Source organism: Ruditapes philippinarum, unplaced genomic scaffold (genome assembly GCF_026571515.1).
Source record: "Ruditapes philippinarum isolate M1 unplaced genomic scaffold, ASM2657151v2 ctg5117_1_1_1_1, whole genome shotgun sequence".
Lineage (NCBI taxonomy): Eukaryota > Metazoa > Mollusca > Bivalvia > Venerida > Veneridae > Ruditapes > Ruditapes philippinarum.
The window spans coordinates 75746-89527 of NW_026852718.1; the positions used below are offsets into that span (position 1 = coordinate 75746).

General features: G+C 33.4%; 1 protein-coding gene across 3 annotated transcripts; it reads left to right on the forward strand.

Moving 5' to 3' along the window:
• Positions 1-12423, forward strand: LOC132722227 (L-threonine 3-dehydrogenase, mitochondrial-like). Of its 3 annotated transcripts, none has more exons than XM_060706681.1 (10): positions 1-159; positions 5149-5311; positions 5664-5706; positions 6393-6463; positions 7107-7322; positions 8280-8386; positions 8821-8911; positions 9413-9540; positions 11090-11228; positions 11933-12423. In XM_060706681.1, exons 2-10 carry the CDS (start codon positions 5152-5154, stop codon positions 12091-12093), a joined length of 1116 nt encoding a protein of 371 aa, XP_060562664.1. In that variant the 5' UTR covers positions 1-159; positions 5149-5151; the 3' UTR covers positions 12094-12423. The 3 variants fall into 3 exon arrangements, with proteins under 3 accessions (XP_060562664.1, XP_060562673.1, XP_060562681.1); XM_060706690.1 differs by having other exon boundaries at positions 5-162; positions 5147-5311; XM_060706698.1 differs by having other exon boundaries at positions 5-159; positions 5152-5311.
• The last annotated feature ends 1359 nt before the right edge of the window (positions 12424-13782 follow it).

Below are 13782 nucleotides of genomic sequence, written 5' to 3' on the forward strand. Positions count from 1 at the left end.
GCTTTAGTCGATATATTGGCGACACACCTCCAGTAACGTAGATTCTGATTGGTCAATAACGGGGGCTTGGCTCACACGTGGATGTTAAACATTTTTGTTGATACGACGGTCGTATTTTTATTACTTACTTGGATATTTAATTAAATAATCACAATCAAAGTAAGGAAAATTTGAATTATATATTTTATTATGTTCTTATTGATATTTCATGACTCTAATATACATGTCATGTATAATTTGTACAATTTAAGGCAGATTTAAAAGTCAATATGGCTAAATCAGATCTGTTTCACTCCGATGATCATGCAGTATTTACGATTAATATAAATGTCAATATAGGAATAAGACATGTGCTTGGCGTGTATATTACTAACTAGTTACTATACACTAAATATGTAGGTTTTTATTTCATATAGATCTTTAAACTTTAAATATACTTTAAAACATTCTTTTGTGACACATAACCTTTTATGCCACATTTTGTATGGTGCGAAACAGGAACTTGAAATAATTCATGGAATAAGATGCTAGCATGACACATTTTATAGATTTAAATGGCTAGCGAGTATTATTTATTACTCTTATCCTACCTATGGTGTAATGGCACTGTTCGTGCGTATGTCCGTGATGACATTAATTAGATAAGTGTGTTACACCTTGCAAATATGTTGTCGTTTATAATAGATCTTTTTCTTTTTTTTATTTGACTGCAAGAACATGTTTTCCTCCTGATGGATCGCCCGTTGTGATTATATAGTAAAAAATATGTTTAAAATCGGCGTAAAAAAACATATCGATTCGTTGTTTCATTTACATATACATGTACAGAGTAGTATTTTGTCTTGTTTTATACCTACATGAATTTAAGAGTCCTAAATATAGCTTAATTTGCACTTGCCAATATTCCTTTTAGCGCATGATTAGGTGATCATCGATCTTCCGATACCTTAATGCATTATATCGCGTATATGCGTTTTGTGAATATCGCTTTTCTACAGAAGTACGAAAGACAATGTAAGCATCATTTACACAGAAATTGGAAAATCGAAGAATCGGCGTAAGATTATTGAGTGCAGCTGGTACAAAATTGATTTTGTACAGAAAGTTCAGGGTGAACAAATGTATGTGGAATTTATTAAGACAAATGTAGCAGACGATATTTTTGCTGTTTTATGACCTTAGACGGAAATGTCAAGGAAAGCACCGAAAATATCTCGATATTCCCTTTTTTAGCCGACATGTTTCGGAAATTTACTGCCTTTTTATGCAGACACGGCGTTTATGTATGATGTACAGTAGTACATGCAAATGAATGTCATTTTGATCTTTGTTGTATAATAATATTTAAAGCAGGGCTGATCATAGCATAGGTAAAAAAAATTTTTTAACTGCATGTTATTAACACTAGAGAAACATAACACTTTGAAAAAAAAGTAAGCTCCAAACAGGTGACTAGGGATTCCACTTTATGATATAAATGACTTCTTTAATTTGAGAAAAAATATCAAAAACTAAATAAAGCCTCAACACTAGCTATTCTTTTTATCTTGTGGGGGTGTAGCACAGTATTACTTGTTAACTGTCTATTTAAAGCTAAAGAAGTTCAACGGAGATCCAAAATCATAAAACTTCAAGAAAAAAAATCAACTGGGACACTGGTACACCAGAAATGAAAAGTATGTTACTAAGATTATATAGAGACCTGCTCAAAACGAATTACGAATTGATATTTAGATCGATTTAAGTCAAAACCGTTTATTATGATACCCGAAAAATTTCGGAAGAGCATATAGTCGTCGGGTTGTCCGTCCGTCAGACCGTCCGTCCGTCAGAACGTACATACGTACGTCCCGAATTCGTGTCCGGCCCATTACTTGGTTATTTGAAGTCGGATTTTACATCTATTTCACAGAAATGATCACCATATAACCACGACGTGCCGCGCACAAATTTGGGTCGCTACCTTGGAAAGTCAAGGTCACAACATGACCCTTGAACCAAAGTTCGTGTCCGGCCCATAACTTGGTTATTTGAAGTCGGATTTTACAACTATTTCACAGAAATGATCACCATATTGAGACGACGTGTTTGTGCGCAAAATTTGGTCGCTACCTTGAAGGTCAATGTCATAGCATGACCTTTAAGCAAAATCGTGTCCGGTCCATAACTTCGTTATTTGAAATCGGATTTTTACAACTATTTCACAGAAATGATCACCATATTGAAATGACGTGTCTTGCGCAACATTTTGGGTCACTACCTTGAAGGTCAAGGTCAAAGCATGACCTTGAAGCAAAATAGTGTCCGGCCCCAAAACTTGGTTATTTGAAGTCGGATTTTACAACTTTTTCACAGAAATGATCAACCATATTGAGACGATGTGTCGCGCGCAAGTCGGTAGATAGATCTAATTGAGTAGAAGTGCAGTGCAAAGAAAAGTAACTCTACATTGCCTTAGTTTGGAATAATCACACTTTGAACTTTGTCTGGGACATAACTCTGAAACTACAAAAGATATACTTTTCTGTGTCCAAATCCTAGTCGGGGAGCATCACCCGGTTCAAACCGGCTCTTGTTAAGTCATTTTCACAACAAAGTGATTATTTAGAAAAAAAAGAAAGAAGTAAGCCGAATCATCACACGTTAGTTGTATAACATGAAACGGTATAAAATCTCGATCCAAAATGAAGTCCCGACCGATACAATTTTTATATGGATGTCACGTGTCTATTTCGCCAAGTCAGCCATAAACATTTGCTATGTTGTCTCCCCTGAACATATATATATATATCATTGGGTTATAAATGATATATTAAAGATTTTATTAGCATTGAAATTAAACGTTTTCTTGTTGATAAAAATAGACATTTTTGAACATCTTTCTCATTACCAATAATCGTCATCCGAAGATTAACGGAAAGACCCTGCAAAAAGTTGCGACGGAATCTATCATCTAGGCTATTATTCATAATAACTCCTCATTCGAAGTTTGACGGAAAGGGTCGAGAAGATGCGATTGTTCCACAGTTTTGATGCCACTAGTATGGGGGGTGGCATTTAGATTTGCCCTTGTTCGTCCGTCTGTCCGTGCGTTCTCCTGTGGTGTTGCTTGTGACACTTAAAGTGCTGAAGCTAGAGACAACAATATTTACAGGAATGTTTATCAGCATGCAAATTTGTGAACTTGGGTTTTCGCGTATAGCCATATTTAGTTTCGTCAGAGTTAATGCCCTTGGCAATTTGCAAATAGTGTCGCGCGTAGCTCAAAACATATTTGGCCTAGAGTCGGTTCAGTTGGTCAGCATCTGTAGTTGTGCAACTGGGGGTTTGCTTGAGGATATATTCAGTATTTGTAGAGTTATTGCCCTTTATTTAGTACATAGCTCAAAAAGTATTTGACCCAGAGTCATGAAACTTTACATAAGTGTTGGTCAGCACAGAAGTTATTGCCCTTGACTAATTAAAAACTTGCAATTTTTAGCTTGCGTTGTTCGTAGCTCGAAAAGTATTTGATCTAGAGTCATGAAACTACTAGCATTTGAAGTTGTGCATCTGAGGTTTTACATGTGGACGAATTCAGTTTTATCAGAGTTATTGCCTTTGACTTACTAAAAATTTGCAATTTTCAAAAATGAGTATGTCAGCATTAGAAAATTTGGATGTTGATTTAGGGGGTAGGGGGTGGGGGTCATGTAAAAATGTTTTGTTTGTCCCTCTGTCATATTGCCCTGCTGTATGTCAGTAGACAGTGGGGTGTCGGCACCTCTTGTCCTACGGACACATTGCTAGTTTGAAAATAAAAATATTTTAGCTTTTGTTATGTTAGATGAAAGAATATATTTTATGAAAATGTGAAAACAAAAAAAAAAGATTGTTTCATATAATTAAAATTCAATAATCAGGTTACCATGAGACAAATATGGGTCACTTGTCAGCATATTTTAACAAAGTGAGTATGACAATCAACCTGACGCTCAATAACCTTTTCGTTTTAAAGGTTTTAAAGGTTTAAAAGGTTTTTTTTTATTTAAAAAAAAATAAAATAAAAAGATTTGTATTTGGAAAAAAAAATCGTTAGCTCGAACTCGGATCCTCGAATACCTCCCTTCGCTCGAAGTCATCGACCAGTCCCGGCAAAATTCCTATATAAAATATATATTGTTCTACCTCGGATCGCTCGAACACCGATCGCTCGAACTCTCTAACCTGATCTCTGGTCCCTTCGCTAGAAATATGGTGAAAGCCTCACATTTTCGGTGGAACACAAAAAGACAACACAAGTTGCAGGTCGTCATTCTTAATTAGTGACAGTCTGTGTCACATGTTCTAACACCACGTGACGGTGATAAAGGCAATTATTGTTAATTGTTACAAAATTAAAGGTGTTGTAACCGATTTGTTTGTTATGACAATGTTGTTTATTTGTTGTCTTTCGTAACGATACACAGAAAATACCTTGCGATATAAGAGAAATATGCACAAGTAAAAAATAATGACGTTTACCCGGTAAATGTTCATGTAAAGCGTTGTTGATTATCTGTTTATAGAATGGCACTAGTTGTGTTTATTTTAGTAAATGACTATTGTTTGGCAATATTGACCTGAGACTCATTAATTTTCGGAAGCTTTTTCGTTAGTTTCCGTAATTTATTACGATTTACTAATTGATTTTTAATGATAGGAAAGTTCTCGATACTTTATTTTATGCTAACACCCTGATTGCCTCCTGATAAGTATGACAGCCTAGCAATTGCGAAGTTGCAAGTTCGTAACCTCAACAAACTATTTGTTTTCAAATTGCTTTTATTATATTTTTTTCATTATGTGCAACGTTAGTGGATGAATCATTTCTTTTAATTTTTTGCATCTTTTGTATAAAAAAAATCATAACGTTGAGTTAATATAGATGTATGTTGTAAATTTCATAATTTCAATTTGTACAATGGGTATTTGTACAACGTATTTATCAATCGCCTGGTGTGAGCTGAAAACCCCCCAGGCCAATGTTCTACGTAAACTATGATCGTATAATACATGAAAATATTTCAACTTCGGTTGGCTCGAACTACCGATCTCTCGAACAAATTTGCACAGGTCCTTCCGAGTTCGAGCGAACGAAGTTTTACTGTACTTTTCTCTCTATTACAGCAGATGTCATTGCGGACAGTCCTTCACTTCGTTAGCAGACGAACTTTTCAGGGAAGGGCGTGTCAGCAGCATTTAGCGCCAGCATGTATACTAAAGCGGGAATTTCACGAGGATTTCCTGAATAAACAGAAGAATCTGGATCACCCAACCGTGTTAATCACAGGTAAACAAACTCTTTTTGAAAGCCATAACGTTACCAATACCGAAAGATGAACCAAGTTCTTTTATTGATATCTGTCCCTGCTTAAACCAATCTTCTGTAAAACCCTTATACGTATAATTATTTGAATGAAATCGGAATGTCCACTTTTGCCGTTTTTGTGACCCATGTGGCCAACCGTGCCCTTAGCAGACACCTTAGCCTCAACCAACTCTCACACGTATATGGTTTTCAACCAAATACAACTGAAACCAGAAAAGTGTTATTATTTTACACTCAAGACTATTTTTCTACAAGTTAAAATCAACTTTAAAATATGTGAACACATTTAAGTCGGAATGTTTCATTATTTCAGGAAGCTTGGGACAGTTGGGTCAAGGCCTGGCAAAGATATTGAGGTATGTTCTCTTTCAATTAAGGCAAATTTCAATGTAACATATTTAAGATTATGCGATTTAAAAGTGTACAAAGGCAAACTTTTAGATCTTAGTTCGCGTTTACTGTTTATGTATTATATTCATGATAACATGTTAACATACATGTTTTTGAGCAGACGGTAATTGTTTTTGCTTGACCTTCGATTTAAAATATGGTCTTATAAATGTCATAAAGAAATGCGGATCAATAATGCGACTACCAGCACAAATCATTTTATTTACAATCTAGGCAATTATCTTTAAAAAAAATATGATAGCAATTAAAAATAATGCAGTTTATTTAAGAAAAAATATATCCCAGACAGTGATTTTATCGCTAAATAAAATCCGACCATACATTTTTATTGTCTTTTTTATATCATCGTATACGCTGACATAAACGGGACATCTGAAATATTTATTTATATGTGTGCACGTGTAAGCTTATTTCGATCGCACGTAGAAGCTAACACGCGTGCATGTCTTAAATATCGCGTGTTCATTTGTTAACTATGACATGAACTATCACGCGTACAGTGCGCGTGATAGTACTTTCGCAAGTGATACTACCGCGTGGGCGCAGTAGTTAAGATGTTCTAAACATATGCGAACGTAGTACAAAAAAGAAAATATCCAAGATTCCTTATATGCCATTCTCATTTTTTCAGAGCACGATATGGGCGATATAACGTACTTATGTCAGATATTATCAAAGCACCAAACAAAATTCTTGAAACAGGTAAGGAACTTAATGTTTGTTCGAAATTTGCTGCAAAACTTAAACTGGAGACAGTGACATACTTACACACGGTTATTGATGATAAAAAATATAAACTTTTCAAGTACCCATCTTTATTTAATTATTAAAATACATACGTCAATGTATATCAGATTCAAACGTATCAAAAGCATGGCATGTAATATTTACCATCAAATTTCACGTATAAATATATAACTGTGATGTAATTTTATCATTGTTCAGAAACGTTTAAACCACCTGTAAGTGTAATATTTTGTAGAGACGGACGCAATACTTTCAGTTTGAGAAGTCCGCTAGGACCGATACCAAATCATTTGCCAAGGGTTCGAATCCCGTCAGAGCCATTACGTTCTTTCATGTGAGAAAGCTCTCCAGATCTATGTGCTTAGATATTTGTGATGAAATGTCCAGAGACGATTGTTTTTAGGAATGATGTTATCATATGCATAGTTTGTCAAGAAAATTTGAAAGAAAACGAAGAACAATACAATACCTGCTAGATTAAGAAAATTGTCTATGTTTTAAAGATACAACATTGGCATTACTTTAATACGATTTATACTATGCAAAAAAAACAACAATCGTATTGAAAATATATGACGTCATTTTTTTCTATTTTAAGGACCATATGTCTATGCAGATATTCTCGACTTTAAGAACCTACAGGAGATTGTGGTTAACTACAGGGTAGACTGGATCGTACACTTTAGTGCCCTTCTCAGTGCCATAGGAGAACAAAATGTGCCGCTTGCCATGAGGGTCAACATTGAGGGACTACACAATATACTCGAGATCTCAAACCAGTACAACTTGAAACTGTTTGTTCCAAGTACTATAGGTTAGTAAAGATACTTTAAGTACAAAATTAAATGTAAGTAAAGTACTAATATAAATTGTTGCATTGATTTTTGTTCTGTTTTTGTTGTTTATTTTGTTTTGGGGTTTTCTTTATTTATTTATTTATTTCATTTTCTTAATTAATAAAATAGTTATTTATTTATTTATTTAATTTATTTATTTATTTATTTATTTATTTATTTATTTATTTATTTATTTATTTATTTATTTTTTATTTATTTATTTATTTATTTATTTATTTTTAGTTTTGTTGTTAGTTTTGTTGTTTTTTAAGACCTATTTAAAATTTTTAAATATTATAGTGAACGGCATTATGGGAAGATATTTCAAATATTTAAAGTTTAATATTTTTAAGGTATTTTATTAACAAGGGAATACTTTACAATGCTAAAATTGTATACTTAAATATAAAAGTTTTCTTTTAAACACTCTTCAAATTTCAAAACAGAAACAATATGTGACAGTTACGCATAAAATTATAGCCTCGTTAAATTGTTCATCATTCAACTTTAGTACTTAAAGTTTAAAGCGTGTATTTTTAGCTCAATAATACGGTGAATGGCGATGAACTACATAAAAAATGTCATCCTCTAGCGGTTATACAATAGTAGTACATTTTTGCCTTAGTGAACTCGACTTGCATTTAAAATGTTCAATGTGTAATTCGTTACCCTTTGTATAATCTTATAAATCGGATGTTAAAGGAGAATTTGTCTCAAAAGATATACAATTAGTTGTTTCGCTGTTTCTTGTTAACAAAAAGATCTATTTATAGTATCAAACCGTTTCAAAATTATCTCTATTATTACCTTCCCCCCTCCACCTTTCTTATTTTAGTTCGATTATGTAGGAATTTATTCTACTTGTACATTAGTACAACTTTTATACTTAATAGAATTCAGAGGGTGTTATAGAATTATTTTATCTATTTATTTAGGTGCTTTTGGTCCTGACTCCCCAAGAAACCCCACTCCTGACCTCACCATACAGAGACCCAGGACTATCTACGGGGTAGCCAAGGTACATGCAGAGCTTCTGGGAGAGGTAAGTTATTTGTGTTCTACAGTTGTTTTGACTGAAGACCATTTTCAGAGAAAGCATGTACATGTATATGTTTGGCTTACATATCATACAGAACGTAAAATAAACAGGCTCTTGATTTCGGGACAAAGACCCTTTTACTTGTCAGTGGTTGTCAAATTTATCTGAATGTAACGGTATTTTAAAGTGAAATTCTTTTCTTTTTTTTTTTCTTTTTTGATACCAGCCGTTTTTCGCTTGTTACCAACGACTTTAATTGTGTAGCATATCCAGTTAGATTATTCCTCGTATAAAATTACCTGATATTTACTCCTTGTATCAAAAGATATCGGTGCTTTATTTACTATTTCTTACAAAAAGGTTAAGCTGCATAATAGAATTACTCCCCCTGTTTCAATACAACGAATATGGCTGACACAGTTACTTCCCTTTTTCAGTACTATAATCAGCGGTTTGGAATGGATTTCCGTAGTCTGAGGTTTCCAGGCATTATATCTTCGGATACCAACCCAGGAGGAGGAACAACAGGTAAATCTTAAACAAAATTCGCCTACAGACGAATAGTAATACAATCAAATGTCATGGTGACTAAATATAAAACATTCAGACAAAAGATGTGGCATTCGGGGACTTGGGGTTGGCAAAGTAGTTTCCTTGTTCTAATTACTTGTCTACTTTCAGGGAACTGGAAAATTCTAGTGTTTATGACACATTAAAACCGGTTGTTGTTTATTTACGTTTGCTTGTTTTATGTTGGTTTGAGGCCAATGGGTTGGTTAAATGCTTATGTTTCAGGTTGATGTCAATGTTCTGTTCATGTTTATGTCTAGTTGATGTCAATGTTCTGTTAATGCCAATGTCTAATTGATGCTAACTTATGCATGGAAAGGCACTAGTAAATACTAATGTCCGTTAATGTAAATATTCTGATGTTTATTATGCCTGCGTGTCAATTTCTGGTTCCTGCTAGTTCCTTAATGAAGTAATTTCTGTTTGGATTGTTAGAGAAGACATTTATTTGTTTCACAGATTATGCAGTAGCCATTTTCCACGAGGCGTTAAAGAAGGGACACTATCAATGTTACCTGGAACCAGATACCATGTTACCTATGATGTATATAGACGATTGTCTCAGATCTATCCTAGAATTCATGGAGGTAAGCTTAAATCTTTCCTAGAATTCATGAAGGAGAGTTATGATCTATTCTATAACTGATGGATTTAAGCTTAGATATATTCTAGTATTCATTGAGGTAAGCTTAGATAAATCTAAGAACTCAGAAAGATGTGTTTAGATCTAACCTAGAATTCATGAAGGTAAGCTTAAACCTTTCCTAGAATTCATGAAGGAGGGTTAAGATCTGTTCCACAGGAACTTGAAATTTTATCAATATTAATGATAATATCCAAAATATACCCCCTATACAGTATAAATAAACTATTCATACTGTATAGGGGGTATATTTTGGATATAATCATTATTATTGATAGAGTTTTAAGTTCCTGTGATCTGTTCTATAACTCATGGAGGTGAGCTTAGATCTATCTTAAGATTTATGGAGGTGAGCTAAGATATATCCTAGAATTTATAGAGGTAAGCTTAGATATATCCTAGAATTTATGGAGGTGAGCTTAGATATATCCTAGAATTTATAGAGGTGAGCTTAGATATATCCTAGAATTTATGGAGGTGAGCTTAGATATATCCTAGAATTTATGTAGGTAAGCTTAGTTTTACGCTAGAGTTTATTTAGGTATCTAAGATCTATCCAAGATTTTAAGGAGGTAAGCTTATATCTAATCAAGAATTCATAAAGGGAGGATGCATCAGTATAAAGCCATCGAATTTAGTTTGCAAGGTTTGTTAACATGCTACTGTATCATTGCTTTTATGTGCTAAACTGTTTAACTTGCAATACAGAAGATTTTTCGACTAAATGAACATGAATATATTTTCTTTTACTCACATATAACAAACAATTGACATAGATCTTGTTGTCCCAGTAGAAGGAACCTCTTGGTACTAAATGCAACTCCAGTGAACCCCTGTCGTTATGTTCACAAATTATGTATTGCAATAAAATGAATAACTAATGTCGTTTCTTGATATAGACGGCTTTGATTTATAGTATGCACCTGAATATTATGACCATGTAGTTAGATTTGTTGAGTCCTAACCACTTGCCCTCCAAGTTGTGTGTTCGGATCACACCATGAACTTTGGATTCTGTCATGAGTGTTAGGAATAAAACGGATAATCGACGTGTCTTTCCAGATGCCTTTGTAGTGTTCGAACCTAAACTTGAAGTCTTCCGTAAACAGTTTAGATGGAATGTTGTCATTCTACCGTTTCAGTATCGGTTTGAAAAAAAGACACCAATTTCATTAACATGTTTAAATGTTCATATGAGCCGCGTCATGACGTAACCAACACAGTGCGTTTGCGACCAGCATGGATCCAGACCAGCCTGCGCATCTGCGCAGTCTGATCAGGATCCATGCTGTTCGCTTACCATCCCTATTAAAAGTACAGAAACTGATAGCGAACAGCATGGGTCCAAATCAGACTGCGCGGATGCGCAGGCTGGTCTGGATCCATGCTGGTCGCAAACCCACTATGTTGGTTTTGTCGTGACGCGGCTCATTTAAATGTTCATATTAATTTGCATATCACGAGAAATATTCGTGTACACGTGTCTTTTACAGTTGCCAGAGGATAAGTTAAAAATGAGAACATACAATATACAAGCTATGAGTTTCACACCAAGAATTCTTGCCGAGGCCGTGAAGGCATATGTACCGGACTTTGAGATAACCTACAAACCGGACAGTCGACAGGCCATTGGTAAGTTATTTTGTGTAAGAAAATACATTCAAACTTCCTTTTTTTCTTGTGTTTCTTTGTAATTGTTTTATTTTTGTTGAATGTTTCTTTAAATATGACAGCTTTTTTTTAAAATTCCATTGAGATTAAAATCTCAAAGATGCGTTGGTTGATTTTTAAGATCATATCGATAAAAACAATTGCTTGTAATTTCTCCTTAAATGTAACTGTCAGATCAATTTTCACTTATTGTATTTATGAATGCGAGTGAACTTTTCATTTTTATTCAAAGCACAAAAATAATAATATATTTTTCAGAAGGGATTGGTATAAATAAAAAAAGTCGGAGGTTATTTATAACTCACATCACTGCATGTCTCGAACCATACACTTGAAAAAAAGACCTAACAACTTATGTTGTTTTCCGAAACATTATGTTTACATGTATTATGATCCATGATTTCGTCCACCCCTTTTGGTTCAATGTTAAACATTGTGGAGAGGAGTTTCCTGTGCTTTCTTATATTATGATAAACTCTACAAAATAAAAAATTCATAATGCACATTATCATTAATCCAAATGGCAGGGTATTTTTTTCTGATAATATTTCTGTTTAACCCATATAAAAAATAAAAGCAAATGTTATACTCTTCAGTGATAAATATTTGGAAATATTGAAACAACGATTTTATTTTTATTCTTGCATCAACTTCCTTCATTGCAGCCGACACATGGCCAATGAAGTTTGACGATTCGAGGGCACGTGCAGACTGGAACTGGACACATCATTATGACGTAGATGATCTTTGCAAGGTCATGTTTGACGCCCTTATACCAAAATATAAAGACGCAGCGAAAAAGCAAGCTTCCGGTCATTCCGTTTAAACATTGACATGAAAGATGAATAACGTAAGCGTCTGATGACACTGATTTTATTTCCGTTTTTTAACATCATTCCACTTTATTAGGCTGTATAAGTGAAGCAATAATTGAAGACAAAAAAATCACTTGAATTACATTTATGCATTAGCTATTTAAGTTGAGGAGTGAATATTTTAACACGTCACGAAATAGGCGAGCCATCACCATTAACGCGATCTCTGGTTCCAAGGTTTTGGCGATCATCAACACTGGACATGCGCAGTGCATCGACTAGAGCCAAACAATTGTTAGCACCATTCCGTTAACCGTTTGTTAAGTTTTGATTTACTTTGTTTTAAAGTTTTAAAATAATGTTTAACTTACATTTATTTACAAAATATGTCTCGGTATTTTTGTCGTCTCAATGTGTGATATACATCAGTTTTAATTTTTATGCATGGTTTATTTTATATACAATATCATAGGTTGTGAAAACTGTATAATAATCAATTTATAATGAAATAATTATTTTAATATCAGCGGCTTGTACTCTTGCTAAAATCTAAAATTTCTTAAAGGTCCATTATGTCCCAGAAATGTTTGTTGTTTTTTTGTTTCTCAAGAACTATTTTTGGTGTCTTGATAAAGTTTTTAAAAGGTAACTGGCTAATTATCTGAAACATCCTTTATTTATTTCTGTTGTCTTTTTGCAATTAGTGCCGATACTATGATTTAGTATTTTGTTTTACAGTTTTACTGTCTAGTTTAAGCCTGAAAACGTGATAAAGTTTGTTTGGGACCCCGAGTGAAAGCACTTAGGAAAAAGAATTTATCCCGTTTTCAGGGCTAAAATAGACAGTAAAACTTTAAATTTGGAGCATTTTGCGTAGAATCCTACCATTGGATATGCTTCAACCCCTTTTGTACATAACTTGTATAAACATAATACATTCCGGTGTGTGTATATACATGAATATTGGTCTTTGGTTTTTTTGCACATTTTGAACTATATTAACATTTACATATCGTTTCAAATGCACCTCTCACATTTTATTATTACAATATTTTTTTTATTTATTCTTAATGATGCATATTTACAAATGTGATAATAAGTGTGTCTTTTGTTTCTTTTGAATTTATATAAATAGAAGAACGTTTACTCATTTAGGGATCTCTGTTACCAATTATTTAATGATTTTTGATTGCGTATGAATACATGTACATACGTTTTATACTATTTCAATTCTTAAATTACTTTTCTTTTTAAACAAAAATTGATATACATGTTTAAATTAATAAATTTGTTTACATTTAAAATCATTTTACATTCCAATTTTACTGAATTTTATTTATCATATGTTATGTCTCCTTTTGTACAGCTTGCTTGCTTGCTTGCTTGCTCGATACTGTTCTATTTATAGACGACATGTCTAAATATAGACAACCAGTTCTATTTATAAACAACAAGTCTAATTATAGACTACCGGTTATGTTTATATATAATTCAATGTATGTCTTAGTCTGGATTACCAGCCCTTTTCTCTCCGTTCAATAGTAGTAAATTTTATAGTGCGACGGAAACCAGACTATGTATGTCTGCAGCAGATGAATAAATCTCGTCTCTAAAGACCATGTACATGCTTTTTGGAGGACACGAATCTCAGTTTAATATAATAATATTGTTTGATATAGATGCTTGTTTTTGAATTTTTT

Coding starts and splice junctions, on each gene's coding strand:
- LOC132722227 (XM_060706681.1), top strand. CDS start 5,152: ATGTCATTGCGGACAGTCCTTCACTTCGTTAGCAGACGAACTTTTCAG. Junction 6,464..7,106: donor AAACAAAATTCTTGAAACAG/GTAAGGAACTTA, acceptor TTCTATTTTAAG/GACCATATGTCTATGCAGAT. Junction 7,323..8,279: donor GTTTGTTCCAAGTACTATAG/GTTAGTAAAGAT, acceptor CTATTTATTTAG/GTGCTTTTGGTCCTGACTCC.